The sequence below is a fragment of the Anolis sagrei genome, chromosome 2 (genome assembly GCF_037176765.1).
Source record: "Anolis sagrei isolate rAnoSag1 chromosome 2, rAnoSag1.mat, whole genome shotgun sequence".
NCBI lineage: Eukaryota > Metazoa > Chordata > Lepidosauria > Squamata > Dactyloidae > Anolis > Anolis sagrei.
In genome coordinates, this window is record NC_090022.1 from 131,979,656 (window position 1) to 131,997,269 (window position 17,614).

A 17,614-nucleotide genomic window follows, 5' to 3' on the forward strand; every position below is an offset into this window, starting at 1 on the left:
CTTCTCACCTTATTCCGACTATACCGGACAGTCCCTTTCCGTGTGTCCTCTGAGACCAGATCTGTGAATATCCAGCCAACCTAAACACAATTTTTGATATCACTTTTCTGATGTATATTTTTAAAAGGCACTCTTCCTCCACAAGTACAAAATATTTTTAGCTCAAAAGTTCTGTTTGATAAAGCCTGATTCACAGTAGCCTGAAGAAAATGACTGCTCTAGCTGGGGATAAATTTGAGGACAATTTACACATTTGAAATGCCAACAGGCAAAATGTGCAGTTTTATGTCCCCTTATGGAAAGATTTTGAGGCTGCAAGTTTCCCCCACCCACTTCACTGCACACAAGAACATATTTCATTTTCTGTGATCTCATTGCAAATTCAGAAGGAGTTCACAAAAATATTCTCAAGATGTCAAATTCCTGTGCTACTCAATTTAAAAGGGGTCATTTTACTGCTCAAATGTCCTCTTTCTTGAATCCCTTTTGATCATGGTGAAATAGTTCTCCAGAAGCCTGTCTGAAATGTAGATACATATCCAAATACTCCTCTATTTATAGTTCAATCTTTGAACACTCAGTACTATTCCAGGAAACATTTCTGTTATATTTACAGAAAAGTTATGAATTAAACCAGGTGTGCTTTGTAGTTAGAAAGGAGACTAGTGGCCATTTATATAACCAAATAACTTTAACAGAAGACTAGATTCAAACAAAATCTGGAAAGTGGATTTTGATAGAGATGTCTATATAAACCTATATCCCTATTACTGAATATTCTGCCTTATGTAGCCCATTGACACCATCCTTTAGAATATTCAAAATGGGTAGCCGGGGGGAGGGGGCAATGACTGTATTCCTTTACTGGCAAAACACGGAATGCCTTTATAAAATTACAAAAAGGTGAAGTGTGGATCTGGGGTGTTTCTGCCTAAAAATAATGCCAGAATTAATGCACCTATTAAATCATTGACAGTTTGCAGATAAAGGAATATCAAGATCCAAACAGTGTATCTGATTTACTACAAGCAAAGGCCATGAAAGTGCAGTTCATGGGTCACATGCAAACCAAACTCTTTTTCTGTATACCCCAAGTCTGCCTAGCTCCTCAGCATGAGGAATAATCCTCATGAAAATCTGTAAATTGGTAGCAATGTATGTTAGCTGTTTGCTACGAACTCATTGATGATTTATCTCTATACCTGATCACTTTTGGAATTCGAATCCTCAAATCAATGACTAGAAACACTAAGATTGAGGCCACCACTGTTCCTATAAGACTGGGAATGTGCAAATAGAGCAGATGATACCCAGTGCCTTCACTGCTCTGTCAGCTCCAGCAGTAAGCAGGTAATAGAGTAAGAAGAGGTTAGAGGAATGACAAGAAGTCACTACTCATTGCTGGCACTTCTTTGTCTTCCCTCCTTCTCCTCCTCCAGCTGAAAAAGCCTGAGCCTGCTTAGCAGGCTGTAGAATTCCAAAAGGTTTGTAAATGTAAACTCATCTATACTTTCTTTGCATCACTGATTAAACTTGGGATATAGTCTGTTGGGACATAAACAACAGTAGATTTGGGTCATTAGGCTGAAATGTGGTTTTGTAGTTTCTGCAAATTTTCCCCGTCATTTTGCCTGCTCTTGAGCCAACATGGGCCTGGGTGCAAGCAAAACTGCATTGATACTGCCTGAAAGGGTGGTAACCTCAAAATTGGTAATCTACAGTTGTGAAGGTTACCCTGATTAAACTGGTACACTTTAACTACAGCAGCGGTTTGATGTCAACAGAGCTGAATACAGTGAAACAAACAAGAAACTCGGTCTCCTCGGAGAAGCTGTTTAAAGCATGTACACATTACCACAGACACATACAAGGACTGGGATCCCCAGCATTATAAATGAGAGAAAGCCAAGAAAAGAGACTAGAACAGCTACTGAACAGTGGGAGCAAGCAGATAAGTTTTACTTCTTCCATCCCTCTAAGGCAGAGGTTCTCAAAGTGTGCTCCGTGGGCTCCCCACCTACTTCCTGGCTGGTTGCCTCCCTTATATGGGTCCCGATATATGGGTCTAGCAACCAATGCAGCATACTGGCCACGTGGTCCTGGTGACCATGTGACCTCCATGTGAAGCAATCCTTCATATTATATTATATATAATATGATATACATTATAATATATAAACATATCTTGGGGCTCCATGAGAAACGTCTGCTTCAAAAAGGGCTCAATGGTTGAAAAAGTTTGACAACCCCTGCTCTAAGGCATAATTTCTTCAATGCTTCCATTCATGAGCTCTTTCTATTTGAGAAACTTTTATGTGACCCTGGGTATATAGGTATACAAAGCAGGTATAAAAACCAAACCTTTCCTGGTACCAATTCTGCATTTGCACAGCTTGCGAAAAAGGCTGATTTTCCTTTTTATGATATACAGCTGAAGCATCTTTTGCAGAGTCCACTGTAAACACTACACAACATATATGTGTAAATGTCTAAAGTAACCAGTAGGAGACATTCAGAAAACCTTTACTATTGCAAATCTTTTGGGACCCCAACATTAAGCAAAGGGGGCAGGACCCACAATTTAAGAAGCACTGTAGATTACCAATTTTGAAGTTACCAACCTTTCAGCCAGTAGCAATGCAGGTTTGTTTGCCACCCAGGCCCATGCTGGCTCAAGAACAGGCAACATGATGGGGAAAATTTGCACAAACTACAAAACCACATTTCAGCCTAATGACCCAAATCTACTGTTTATGTCCCAACAGACTATATCATAAATTTTGACCAACTCTAGTTTAACAAGTATGGTTGGCAATAATGGTGCCTAGTAACGTTTCTTCCAACATAAGATGTTTCCTGGATATGCTGGCCTGAAGATGTTTCGTTACCTTTCTCAGGCCAAGCTTGGCAGCAATTTCATCTACAACCTCTGCTTTTGAGTCTTCTAGGAGCTCCAGAGTGTTTTGTGTACCAATCTGAAAAGATGAGAAAGACATTACAAGACTACTTTACAAACAGGAACAAATACTGAGCATTTTGAGAAAACAAAATATTTCATCTTCAGCAATGACATCATGGACAATCTCGCAAGAATGGGAACTGGCAAGCTGGTCTTTCTGATTCACTCTGGTTACACTAACACATATAACTCCAGAAGGCAGCTAATGAACATTCTATTAAATATTTATTTGGAACCAACAACTCCCAACTGGAATAATCCATTACAGTGAAGAAGCTAGTGCTTTGCTATTGATACCAAAGGCCTCTACTGCAATGCAGAAATAATTTTTTTTAAAAAAAACTCTTTACAAAATACATTTCAGATTATTCCGTGATAAGCAATTAATGTCTCAAGACATTAGCAATTTTACGTTTGTCACCATAACTTGAACATTACATTCCTTTCATATAATACACATAGAACAACACCATCCTGACACTGGAATAGTTTTATGATCACTTAACATTTTCCCCTTCCTTTTTTTTATCTGACTGAAAAGGCTGTAATTTCAATGCTCTGTGTATTTATTAGTTATTGGTATTCTTCCCCATAGTTGTGTACTACCCAACGGGAAAATGTAATATTTTCTTCCTGTTAGACAGCTAAATCAGAATGATGCTAAATATATTAGAGGTTGCAGAACAAGACCCAATCAGAGATATAGTGTAACTGGAGTGAATGCAGAAAAGGCATTTGATAATGTAATTGGGAATTTCTATAAAAAGTATTGGGAAGGTTTGGGGAGGACCTACAAGTCAAAAGGGCTGTGGGGGCTATTTACTCCCAACAAAGCACTAGACTGAGACTTAACAGTCAGCTGTCAGACATCAGTGAGATCCAAAAGGGGGACCAGACAAGGATGCCCTCTGTCGCCTTTGCTGTTTATCCTAGTGTTAGAAATTATAAACATTAGAATAAGAGAATAGTATTAAAGTAGTGATTATAAAAGGGCATGCATTTAAAGTCAAGGCCTATGCAGACAACATGGTCTGTATTTTAAGAGACCTAACACAGAGAATACAGGCGCTAATGGAAACAATCAGTTAAGTATGGATTCAATTTTGGATTTAAAATCAACAAAGAGAAATCTATGTTTCTAACTAAAAACTTATCAACAAAACATATTGATGAATTGCTTAAAATCTGTAAGAGATATAAAGGAAGAATGGAGCAGAAACCCCTTTATGGTTACGCTCATTAGAAGCAGTTCAAAGGCCAACATCCAAAGATGAAATAAGATCTTATAAAGAATGTGTATTTAAAGAAAAAGATCACTGGAATCTAAAAGGAAGACAAGAGATAGGCTGGTTCTGGTTTCATAAATTACACAATAGATTAATTAAAGGTGCTAAAGTAGGGTTTGAGGAAAAGAAATCTAAGCTGGAGTGCATTTTCAGTATGGAAAATAAGAGCATAATCTCCAGGTTATACAAATACATTCTAGAGTACTATCTAGAAGACAGGTATGGTTATGGAAACAAATAACATGCTCACCAACAAGGTCAAGAAAAGCCCAGCAAAGTGCCTTCTAGATCTATTTAGAAAGGGTATAAATCAGGAAGATAAAGAAATATGCCAATATAGCTTTGTCGCAACAATAATGGTTATAGCTGAATCATGGAAGGGAGAAAGGATACTAATCAAGAGTGATTGGAGAGAAAAAATAATAAATTATATACAAATTGCCAAGCTGTCTTGTAAACTTTGAAGAGTTTGTAAACAAATGGTAGCTGGCCTTCGCATATCTTGGAAAGAAGGCAAATTGTGACTTTAAGGATGCTACAAGAGGAAGAATTTAAGGAACTTATATGGGTAGGTATGGGTATGGGTATGGGTATCATAGTAAGCTGGGACGGAAGTTCCAAGATGACGGGGTTCAAGGGTGCAGAGATGAAGTGACTGTATTGTCTACTGTGGTTGTTACTGTCTCTGTATGTTGTGTGTTCTGTTTGTAAAGTGCATATAACTGTTTTTCCCCTTTTCTTAGTAATAAAATTCATTTAAAAAAAAAAGAAAAATGTAATATAAACCTGGCATTTGTTCTGATTTTAATCTTCTCCCTTTATATATTTATTTTTATAGATACTTTACTGATAAAGAAATGACTGCTAACAGAATTATAATGAATAATTTACTTTTACATATCAAGAAAGAATCAGGCACAGACAAGGTCAAATTCAAGCAATCATGATATCTAAATTTACCAATATAGAGGTGCATAACATATGGGAAAAAACTCAGAAATGAATCTTATGCGTTTAAGATTATTGTAGAATACACATCAAACGCACTTTGAGAGGTAGGGGTTTAACTAGAAAAGGATTATTTGTGACCACAAAATCCAAGACTTGCTTTATTCATGTAGTAGAATGAGAAAAGCTGCAATGTTTAAAATGGCTTGGTGGGAGAAGCTGGTCTGCTTTGCTGTCTGTTCAGTAAAGTCAGTAAAAATAATTTGCTCCTAAAGTAATGGATAGGTTTAAAAGGGAAACAGATCAACTGACTGCTTATTGCAATAGGATCACACAGCTGGAAGAGACCAAATGTGCCTCCCAGTCCAACCCCATTCTGCCATGCAGGAATGGACAATCAAAGCACCCACAACAGATGGCCATCCAGCCTCTGTTGAAAAATCTCCAGAGAAGGAGAGTCTATCACACTTCAAGGCATTATATCCCACTATCATTCAGCTCTTGTGGTCAGAAAATTCTTGCTAACATTTAGTTGGGAACTCTTTTCCTTCAGTTTGAATCTACTCCTCCATGTCCTCGTTTCTACAGATTACAAAGCCTTCAATCCTTTCAAATATTTATCACGACATTTATCAACCTTTTCTTCTATAGACTAAACACACCAGTTTCTTAAGCTGCTCCTTACAGGGCTTCGGCTCCAGACCTTTTGCTATAATGGCCACCCTTTTATGGATAAATCTGAGCTTGTCAATGTCCTTCTTGAATTGTGGTGCACAGAACTGGGCACAGTATTCCAGACGAGGTCTGACCAAATCAAAATAAAGTGAGTCTATGACTCTCCTTGATTTAGACACCAATACTGATGTAGCCTAGACTCACACTGGATTTTTAAGTTATTGCATCACACTATTGACTCATGTCCAGCTTGTGCTCTATTAAAATTCCCAAATCACTTTCACATGTATTGTTGTCTAGCCAGGTATCACTCATCCAGTGTCTGTACTGTTCATTTGGAGGGGGGGGGGGGCTATGCACAGTACTTCACATTTCCCGCTATTGGAATTCCTTTTAGTAGTTTGGGCACTACTCTTCAACCTGTTAAAGTGATTTTGAATTCTAATCCCGTACGTTGCCTGCTAGCTACCGTATCTAGTATGGTGTCATCTGCAAATATGGTAAGCATGCCTGTGGCACCCCACTGGTCACTTCTCTCCAGGATGAGGAGCCATTGGTGAGCACCTTTTGGGTTTGGCCAACCAATTCGCAATCCACCTAACAGTAGCATTGTCTGACCCACATTTTAGTGAACTAGACGACATTTGTAGGAATATAGAATCATAGAAACATAGAGTTGGAAGAGATCTCATGGGCCATCCAGTCCAACTCCCTGCCAAGAAGCAGGAATATTGCATTCAAAGCACCCCTGACAGATGGCCATCCAGCCTCTGCTTAAAAGCTTCCAAAGAAGGAGCCTCCACCACACTCTGGAGCAGAGAGTTCCACTGCTGAACGGCTCCCATGGGAAACTTTGCTGATGGCCTTAATGAAATCATTACATGCTCTATACCCATACTACCCATTTCATCTGTCAAGTGCTATCAAAAAAGAGATAAGTTTGGCTTGCTTTGGAGAAACCCATCTTGATCATTTATTTCTAAGTGTTTTGTCTTGTCATCTGTTCTAGAATATTTCTTGGTATCAATGTCAGGCTGACTAGGAGGTAATTGTTTGGGTCTTCTTTATTGGTCTTCTTTTTTCCTTTTTGAAGATGGTGACAGTATTTGCCCTCCTCCAGTCTGCTGGAACGTATCCTGTTCTTCAGGAATTCTCAAAGAATTCCTGAAATATTGTGTTTCACTTGCATTTTGAACTGACACCATCCACTCTGCTACTTTTAAACCCTATCAACTCATTCACCTACATATATAAGTTAGGCCCATTATCTAATGTTCGATGTTTTATCCTTTTAACAGAAAATGAAATTGAATCTAGTTTACTATTGGCTGACAACTTAACACTTTTCAGGTGGTACATCTTTCATCTGAAGATATTCATTGGAGAAACATCGATTAAATTATGTGTCATTCCACCTAAGGCTTAATTCAAAAGGATCAAAAAGTTCTAAGTTCTACTGAACACTAAATATTATGTCATTTGCATTTGAAAGAACCAACAGAGATGTGGAAGGCTTACAAGAACACTGCATTTCTTGCTGATCAGAAAAATATCACTGACACAAATTCCAAGTGTAATATTTCTCTTATGCCTTGATCTGAACAAGCTTCTCACTATCTTTGATACGTCACAAAGGAGTTTGGAAACTGAAGAATAAATCCTCTAGCTCTGCTTCATGGTTATTTCTACGCACAACACCATGACACACATGCTGGCAAGACATCAAAAGTCCCAACACTTAACTTCATGGTGTGCAAAGAGTTTAAGGAAGCTGATGTAAGTTTGCTTTGTAGCTTAACAGAAACTCATGAATCTTGTCCCTGAACAGAGTATTAGAATGAAATATTACATACATGCATGTCTCCGGTCACCCAAGATATATATATTTTCTATATATGTGAGGGGCAGCCAACCAACAGCTGAACACACAGGGGAAAACAGCAGGAGTCTAATGCATTTTTGTAAGAGCTCCCTACCAGTGTGTCCAAGGTCAATCTGTGATAAAATGGCTTTAACAAACAAAAAAGAGACTGCCAATAGATCCTGGGGCCTAAAGGTTGTCCACTTCCTTCAAAATTAAGAGGCAATAAGATATACTAATTAAGTGCTCTAAAAATTCAATGCCTTTGACCACTGCATGTCACTCTGCTAACACTATAATGAAAAATGATTTAAATTTACTGGAAAGTAAACAAAAGTGAGAAATACCTTTATCAATAAGAATGATCAAGCAAAGAGATTGCTAAATTCCTTTTGACTCTCTCTTACTTGTAACTGTCAAGCTCAAGATCTCATTTTTAAAGCCTATGCTTTAACTAAGTGCAATTAATTTAAATTTGACGCATTACAGTCTGAATGACAAGGAAGTGTCCAACCTGGAGGTGCATAAATCTACCTGCCTCCTTATCAGTAACTACCCTTTCCTCCTCTGGCAAACATCTATTTGCTTCTAGCAAAATCCCTTTGTGGAGAACTGCCTTTACTCCTACATTTCCCAGGAAGAAAAGTAATGGCACCAGCCTGTTGCAAAGTGGGCTTTTGCAGAAAATAAGAGCAAAACAAAGCATTGAGAATACTGCTTCCTGGGGGGGGGGGGGGGGGGGGACGCATACCATTCCTTCCTCTCAAAGGAATGAAGAGGTCTTCCACATTCCTCCATGTTCAGTTTTTTGGAGGCAGCAACAAGATGCTGTTGGTCCTTTCCACAAAACCCCAATATGTAGAAACAAAGCCCTTTTCAGTCCCCTTGGACCTCTGTTTCCCACAGAGCTGAAGAAAAGTACAGCTCATGGCAAAATACTTCCAGTTGGAACCGAAAGTATTTTGCATTTTGGAACACCTATATTGGCATATAGACATTTAATGAGAAATGTTGCAGCTGTGATCCAAGTATAAACCCATAATTCATTTATGTTTCATATACATCTTATGCATATCCCTTGAAAGAAATTTTATACAATATTTAAAATAATTTTGTGCATGAAACAAAATTGCTGCATATTAAATCATCAGAAAGAAAAAGTTTTATTACCTCAGTCACCCATGTGGAAATTTCAGATTTTGAAGTATTTTGGATTTTGGAATTCCAGATAAGAGATGCTTAACTTGTAATGGGGTTTGGCTAGTATTCCAAGCTAATATATCTATATGCTTTTTTCTACTTGAGACAATAAATCTATGAATTATATAAACGTATATAAAATGTCTACCAAAATTTTCATGTAAGAATTAACTTTATTTAATAATGATCTCAAGTCACTGTTCTTGGTTTTATTGCACAGATATAGGAGTCAGTGCCTGCCTACCGCCATCTAGTGACTTCATCTGGTTTTACAATTTTAAAATAATTCAAATTCACTATAACCACACAATTGGCTATGCTAGAGAGAGAGAGAGAGAGAGAGAGAGAGAGAGATCCGTTTTCACCCAAAGTGGCTCACAGTTTTAAAGGACAATGAATTTAAAAACATATAAAGAGTAAATAGTAAAATTAAAATAATTTTTAAAATTGAGATAGAAATAAAAGAATAAAAGTACTCTTTTAAAAGAGGTAAAGCTCTTGAAACCAGTTCAGTTGAAACAATGTAGAGACTCAAGCATGCTTCTGTTTTAAAAGCCTACCTGAATCTATCCTGCTATCCAAAGGACAAGGGCCCCATCTACACTGACCATCAAAGCTAACTTCAAACTGCAGCAGCCAGACAACCAACTCCCACCAAAGCAAGCAAAAAGAAAGCACTTAATGTGCATCAGTGCTCTGTGGTTTATTTCATCACCATCTGGGCCCAAAACTGGTTCCAGGATTTATCTCCTCAGTGAAGCCACTTTTTTCAGTACTATTTTGTAAACTACACTGAATAGTCAGTATAGATGTGTCAAAGAGGTGGCCATTCTAGCCTCCTTAGGAAGGGTGTAACACCCTGTCAAAAAGGCCCTTTCTTGTGACCCCACCAACTGTTCTTTGATGGGGATAGAACTAAGAGAACTAAGAGAAGGGACTTTCCTGCTGATCTCAGAGCCCAAGCCAGCTCACACAGCCTGGACTTGAGCCATACAGAGATTTATAGGCCATAACCAGCTCACTGAGCAAATACCTGGTACACACTGGAACCAAATGGAGCTACTGCAACAAAGGAACTGCCAGAAAGGGGCTGCAGTTCTTTGGGTCAGGTGAAGTTTCCAAACACTTTTCAAAGGTAGCCCAAGTAGAATATATTATAGTAATCCAAATGAAATATGTCCTAGAAATACCGTATTTATACATCACATGGTTAGATGTCCACTATGGGTTTTTAAAAAAGGTGAAGTCTGAATAAAACAGGTATTATAAATAACGTGTCATGCAGTTTTCCAACCCTAGGCTGTTTTGGCATTAAAGATGAGAAGAAAGAAAAGTAGAAGTCTTGTGGCATCATTTAAGGAGAATTTATTTCAGCTGAAGTTTTCATGGAAGGCAGCTTACTCCTCCCGAGAAATACACTGCAGCCTCAGTAGAACAACTTTTATGTATACTGTGTTTGTGTGAGGAGAAAGAAAGTGAGAGGGTGTGGGTGAGAGAGAGAGATGGAAGAGAAACACAAAATGTGCTAGCATATTAACAGATCTTAATGGCATCTGTTAACAGTATGCAAGAATGGCCCATGTAGGAGAAAAGCACATTTTGTACTTCTGCTACATCCTCACCAGAACCATGTATGTATAAACGTTTATCTGCTGAGGCTTCACATCATGGATCTGATGAAGCTGGTTGCAGCCCATAAAAGCTTAAGCTGAAATAAACTGGTTACTGTAAAAGGAGCCACAGGACTCCTTTCATCCCTTCCGTCCATTTTTATGGATTATACTTGTCAGGGAACTGGGACTGGCTATCTCCATCAATGTTCTTCGCACACAGAGGGAATGAAGCTGCATTCGATGAAACAGCCCACATTTCCTTCACTTTACACAATGCTTAGCATTTCTACATAGTATACACATAGTAAAACAATACGGTAAAGAGGACTGGAATGGAACAAGGAATATGAGACTGGTTATGATTCCACTATGAGACGAAGCGGATTTTTAGTGTAGTCTGTAATTGTTTTAGTTTATATGTTGTTGTAATTGGCTTCTTTGTAATTGTCTTTTATGTGTACTGTACACCGCCATGAGTCGCTCTTATGGGCTGAGAATGGCAGTTAATAAGTGCATCAAATAAATAAATAAATAAATAGTCCATGTAATTTACAGATACCTAAGACTTTCTAACTCCCTATTCAACCTTAATGAAAGAAGAGATATTTTGATTTCTGGCAGGTATTCTTGCCACTATGTGGTGGATGCAGAGGCTCATAATTATACATCATGATTTGCTTTGGGCCTCAGAAGTTTCTGGCTCAGTAACTTTTGAACCAGGAACTTCCTATTTCACACATTCACCCTTATCTACCACACAATATTTACAATGCACTGAGTTTAGATACATGAGGTGGAAAGAAAGCTGCTTGGGCAAGGATTTTTCTCCTTATTTACACAGAAGAAAATGCATAGAAATTGAAAAAAAATCCCCACTGCTTCCTGACATCATAAGCACTGATACTCCTTGCAGGCCAAGGAGTGATTCTCAGATGCCGGCACACCGGGGAAGGAGACAGAAAAATTCCATCTATCATTATATGACACTGAGTAACAAGCAACCATAGAAAGAGGGGGTTTGTGGGGTGGGAAAAGGACTAGGTTCACAGCAAACTCTTTGAACAGAATTCCTTGTCTTTCGATCTTGAAGGTTGGAGGAAACTAAATCTGTTCTGAGGAATGGCAAAAAAGTCCCTGCAATTCCTTGTAGGTTTCATCTTTCATTTACAAACCAGGATGATAACAATACTATCTTATCACTGAGACTTAAGGCAGTAAATTGTAAAAAGCTGTTTCACAAAATGCAGTATTCAGTCTTCAAGGCTGAGTAATGCCCCACTTACATTCCCAATTCCAGCATTTTAATGCTGAGAAGAGTCCTATTCATAGGAATAAAACACTGGCCAGTACACCAGATGTTACAACACAGAAAATACACAAGGTAATTGATTCCATTCTCCCCGTGGTGCACAAAAAGGCAACCCACAAACAACTTCAATGCCACTTAGATTACACTATGCAACACTATTTTTGTTCCTGGGTTATATATATCATTTCCTAATTGGTTGTATCATAAAGACATGGAAAAAGTGTATTAAACTGCAAAAACTTTGTTTTTGCAAAACATCCTGCAGCACATTTTGCTATAGTTTTTCAATGAATATCTCAGACAGTCTCAACCAATTCAACATAGTTTGTGCCAGCCACAAAAACAAAGTTTCTGGAGTGTAATAACTAATTTCAAGGCAAGTACTGCACAATTAAACAAAACAAAAAAACCTCAATACTTTCAAACCATGAACAGTTTTTTTTTCAAATTTTGTTACATATTGTTATTATAAACCTCTCATTTGCAAGTTTTGCAAAAAGAACAAAGTCACTTGTACATCACGGTGCTTGAAGAAACACTAAATAAGGTTTCAATGCTGCTCTCTTCTAAGAATTATTGATATCTCTCTCAACTATCGAAATTCACTTAACTTCTGATCTTTCAGTGGGAGCAACTTGTTTCTGTGGTGGAAAATCCTTTCTGAATTATATTAAACCTAATTTCATCTGACAGGATGTAATACTAATGATGATGATGATGATGCATGGCTATAGCATTAAATATATACCCACCATCATCATCATAATCATTACACTTACATTTATTTCTGTTACTTATGTAATGCTGGGCCCTTGAATCAATACTATATTTAAAATTGAAAACTTCCACCAGTTCATCTATGAGCAGGCTTATTATTGTCACAAATAGCGTATAAAGGAATATTCTGCTTCCTTTCTTCTATAAAAGAAGCAAACCAAGATATTTTAGGACTAAGAATGTATTACCTGGGGAGGTTCATAGATGGCAGCAACTTCAGCACGGATAGCCAAAGGGATGTCTTTGTGCTCTGTATACCTCCCATACAAATATCCAAAATGCTGGTTTCCTGTTTTTCTCCAGAAGTCCAAGAAACGATCTGCAATGGTATGGTTCTCAAACATGATGTTATCCACATGCCTGTATTTCTGTAATTAGGGTGAAAACATAATACTGTATCAGGCAAATGCGCTTGTCAGGATCAGCTACAGTAGAATCAAGAGTCACAGTCCAGATAATCAATGGTGAGCCATGCTGCAAGGTTCGCACAATTCCTGACTTATTGTAAAATGTCATGTAGCAGCTGTGTAGATGTTAGTTATCTTATAACTTTGCTGTGCTTCATGGGTTCTTATCTCTTTGCACAGCAGAGATCCTCATTCTTTTTGGGTTTATGAGGACATTTTGCATTTTCAGAATATGTCATGAGAACCTTTATGAATTGGCTGTAGTAGAATGTGGCCAGTCACAACATTTACTACTGCAACAGACCATTTCTGCAATAGACAAAAGTAAACTAGTGACCTAAAAGACAAGGAACTTTGCCAAACACTTGAGTATAAACCAAAACAAAGAGGTCCTGAATTTTCAAACTACTGGCTCATATCAAAGAAAGGATTCCTTCCCTCAGCCCTCATTCTTCCACTGTCTAGATTCCTTCTGTCAAAAGTTCCCTTTCTGGCTGTCAAAGGAAGGAACTGCCACTATGATATCTCAATCTATACCAAAACTGTGGACAGGCACATTACATTCAAACCACAATTAAAAAAAATAAAGAGTAAGTTGGAAGGGAAGGAGAGGTTCGCTGAATATCTAAGGGAGGGGGGGCTGGAGAGGATATCCTCAAACTTGTGTACTTCACCTTCCCCTCTGATGTGTCTGGGGGGAATAAAAGCAAATCAGAAGTTTTTGTCTTCACATTCAATTAATAGTGGTTTTCTGATATCCCAAAGCATGAAATGAGGTTAGTGTTATCCATGGTTTATTGTAGAGGTTGGAAAACTACAGCTTATGAACCCACAAGATTTTTTTTACAGCACCCCGAAACACTATCAGAACCCTTAAAGCTCACATACTGGCCCTTTCATCCTCTGTAATTAACCACCTCTGGGTTAAGGGGAAAAAGTCACAACCATAGAGCCTACAGTGAAACAGTCCTTTTTACTGCACTTTACACTAACCATCAGCTTGCAGGTGTATACTATGATAATCCATAGAATATGTTTTTTAGAAATCTGGCTTATTATAAAGATTAAGGCACAGTTTATTAGCCAGTCACAAACCATAATTTGAAAATATGGCTTGTTGTAGCCTTATATTTGTAAACATAATTTGCTAAGATATTTGATTCACAACTGTTGCTTGTCCCTGATTTTCCTTTTCTAACCAGTCACCGTGACACAAAAATTGACAAAAGAGGAAGGAAAAAGGGCACACAAATGGGGAAAATAAGCTATTGTTTATTAGTGAGGCATAATTATAATTTTGTGTCTTAAGTAACAAATCAAACTGCTTTATTATATGTGTGAAATTACATAGGAGTACTTGCAGCTGATTGAAATGGAACTGAAATTCTCTTTAAAAAAATCACAATTATACCAGAAGACAAGAGTGGAAATTCATTTATGTAAAATTAAACATCAGCATTATATTCCAATACAGACAGTTTGTCTTAATCTTAATCTTGCTTTATAATTCCATACTCCTTTATTATTGTCTTACTGAAATCTTGCACAGGTGGCTTTATGTAAGTTAACCAACACACGATTACCAAGCAATTGTCAAAAAAGAAAAAACTTGCAAAATGAATTTGCTCCTTTCCAAATTGAACTGCAGAAGTTAGGAATGCCATTGCTGTCCCCAAAGCAAGTTTCTCTTAGCAGCTGGTGCAGATCTTACCTGTCTATTGAGTGTGATGGCACTTGGCTGGCACTTGGTACAAATTCCCTCAGGCCATGGGGGATGCCCCTCACATCCAGATTTAATCTTGCAGCTAATGTTTTCAAGGGCAACAAACTTCCCTCTGCACACAAAAATGGCACACTAAATGTCTGGGTATTTAAATAACACTAAATAAAATATTTCATCAGTCTCATGGCACTAAGAGACCACAAACGACTTGACACACATGAAAGAAAACATGCAGGGAATCCACAGGCCAACCCATTTCTTTGACCATTTAAGATGATGTTAGAAAAATTGCCAGAAATGCAGAAAATGAGTAACCTGGACAGTGAGGAGGCTTTAGACTTTGGAAAATACTAATAGCATGGTCACAGCTAGTAAGATCTACCAAACAAGAGAGAAAAATAAGTTCTCATCTTTGCATCAATCTGTTACACTGGCTTTAAAGTTAATATTATGCCACTACTTTGAAGCAAATTTGTTTTTTCCTATTGTTTTTCTAATTTTTCACATTTTAGTCTCTCATCTAAGATAATGAGACTCCCATGCAGAAATGGTGCAAATTTCTTACTTGTCTGCGCCTCCGGTCAGTTTCCTGATGTAGGCATGGAATGACATATGCTTCACAGGAGGCTCCAGATGGTTTAAATAATCCTCATCAAAAGGCTGCCAAAAACCCACATACACAAAGGAAAACCAGGTCAGACACCTGCTTGATAATACATTGATCATTGAACAAATGGATGTTTTAGTCTGAACCCCGCTTGGCATTCAATGTGGAAACAATTAGAAAGCTTTGTGTTCTTCTTCCACAGCAGTTATTACTTTGACAGAAATAGCAGGATGCTTTCTCCCAACCCCCTCATACAGCATGGAGTTTTAGTCTTGCTCGAAATGGTTACAGAAACCCAACCTGCCTCATGGGTATAATATTCTTTTTCTCCTTCTTCTTTAACTGGCAGAGCTAAAGGCTAACTGATCAAAGATAGCGAGAGAACTCTGGCACAGTTATCTGAAGAATCTGTGCAGAACTGAGAAGAATACCACAGGACCTTTATTTTACGAAGTCAAAAGATCAAAACAGAATGTAAGAATAAACAGTAAGTGTTTTTGAGAAACAGCTCTATGTGCACAGCGGGGGGAGATTCACAATTCAAGTGGGAGATACAAAATGCATATCTGTTTGTCTGAACCTTTAGTACTATGTCTTGTTAAATCCATTACTGGAAAAAGCCAGATGTCAAAAACCTGAAAAATTCCAGTCTTGCCCAGACAGATATATCCAGGGGACTTGTTTAGCTTATTTACTAGCATAGGCAAGATGCATTAATGTTTCAGCAACATCCTTTCAACAGCTGCCATTGATGCAACCACATACATATGATCTTTTTTTACTAAGTAAAATGTTACCATAATAGTTTTAGTTTAACTCCTTACCTCTAATGGTACACAGTGCACACATTTGCCCAATGGGCTATGTCGACAACTGTGTGAAGAAGAGAAACAAGCATTAGCAGCCGTATTCAGCAGTAGCAATAGAAAAATACTCTGGTTGGTGCAATTTAAAGAGATAACCAATGTGAAAACTGAAAATATGACCTATTAAGCCATTCACAAAATAAGACAATGGGGAAGGGGTCTGCTCATGAATTAACAAGCATGTACGTGTTAGTTAAATTACTATGCCAAAATCCACCTTTGGAATATCCGGTCCCAATTCAAGGTGCAGGTTACTACCTATAAAGCCTTAAATGGTTTGGGACCTGCCTATTTTTGTGACCGCATCTTCCCTTACGAACTGACACAATCTCTAAGATCTTCTGGGGAGGCTCTTATCTCTGTCCCACCCCTGTCGCAGGGACAGTTGGTGAAAACGATAGAGGGGGCCTTCTCGGTGGTTGCCCCTCCATTTCTGGAACTCCCTCCCCAGAATTAGAATAGCACCAACCCTGTCCACCTTCTGCAAAGATCTGAAGACCACTGTTCCGCTGTGATTTTGACTATACAATCCCCCAGATAGCTTCGCCCCAATTAGGACCCAAAATCTTGTCCTCGCACTTTACTATTGTTCTGTACCTAAAATTATAATGCTCTATATTCTACTGCCCTCTATCTCCATTGCTGAAAAATAAGCTATGCACTTTATCAATCAGCCCTAACAATTGTCTTTGCACCAGTCTGTCCATCCATGCCCAGAAACGTATTATTATAATAGTCTGCTGGTTATTAGTTTGATGGTTTGTTTCTTATTTTGTTATAATGCTATTGTTTTTTCTGTTTTTCTTTTATGTTGTTGTTTAGATATTTTAATATGCTGTATTTTAACCATGTTGATTGGGTTCATCCCCATGTAAGCCACGCCGAGTCCCTCCAGAGAGATGGAGGTGGGATATAAAAATAAAGCAGTAGTAGTAGTAGCAGTAGTAGTAGTAGTTGTTGTTGTTATTATTATTATTATTATTATTATTATTATGATGTCCCATACATATCTGAAACTCTACTGAATGCTGTAGTAAACCACTTAAAATACATATAAACGTGTTGGTTACTTTTGTAGGAAAGATCCAGTCAAGCATTCTTCTATACCAGCTGTATACGGATGGGGAATACATAAAGACACGTACTGTTACTCAATGTTATCGGTTTTATTTGTACAACTCCCATTTAAAGTAGTTTTCTTAGATTAATTTCATCCCACTGGAGGGAGCCCCTAGTGGCACAATGGGGTAAACCCTTGTGCAGCAGGACTGCTGACTAAAAGGTCTCTGGTTTGAATCTGATTAGTTTCGTGAGCTCCCGTTAGCTCCAGCTCCCCATGCAGGGATATGAGAGAAGCCTCCCACAGGATGGTAAAACATCAAA

General features: G+C 38.1%; 1 protein-coding gene across 1 annotated transcript in view; it reads right to left on the reverse strand.

Annotated features, from left to right (window-relative positions):
• Window positions 1–17,614, reverse strand: part of NPLOC4 (NPL4 homolog, ubiquitin recognition factor) — a 56,166-nt gene that overhangs the window by 25,000 nt on the left and 13,552 nt on the right. Inside the window, exons 5-10 of the mRNA XM_060764263.2 lie at window positions 16,190–16,238; window positions 15,324–15,418; window positions 14,747–14,870; window positions 12,817–12,996; window positions 2,889–2,975; window positions 9–80 (exon numbers count right to left, since the gene is read on the reverse strand). Of these exons, the coding sequence (XP_060620246.1) occupies window positions 9–80; window positions 2,889–2,975; window positions 12,817–12,996; window positions 14,747–14,870; window positions 15,324–15,418; window positions 16,190–16,238 (607 nt within the window). The remainder of the gene's footprint in view (window positions 1–8; window positions 81–2,888; window positions 2,976–12,816; window positions 12,997–14,746; window positions 14,871–15,323; window positions 15,419–16,189; window positions 16,239–17,614) is intronic.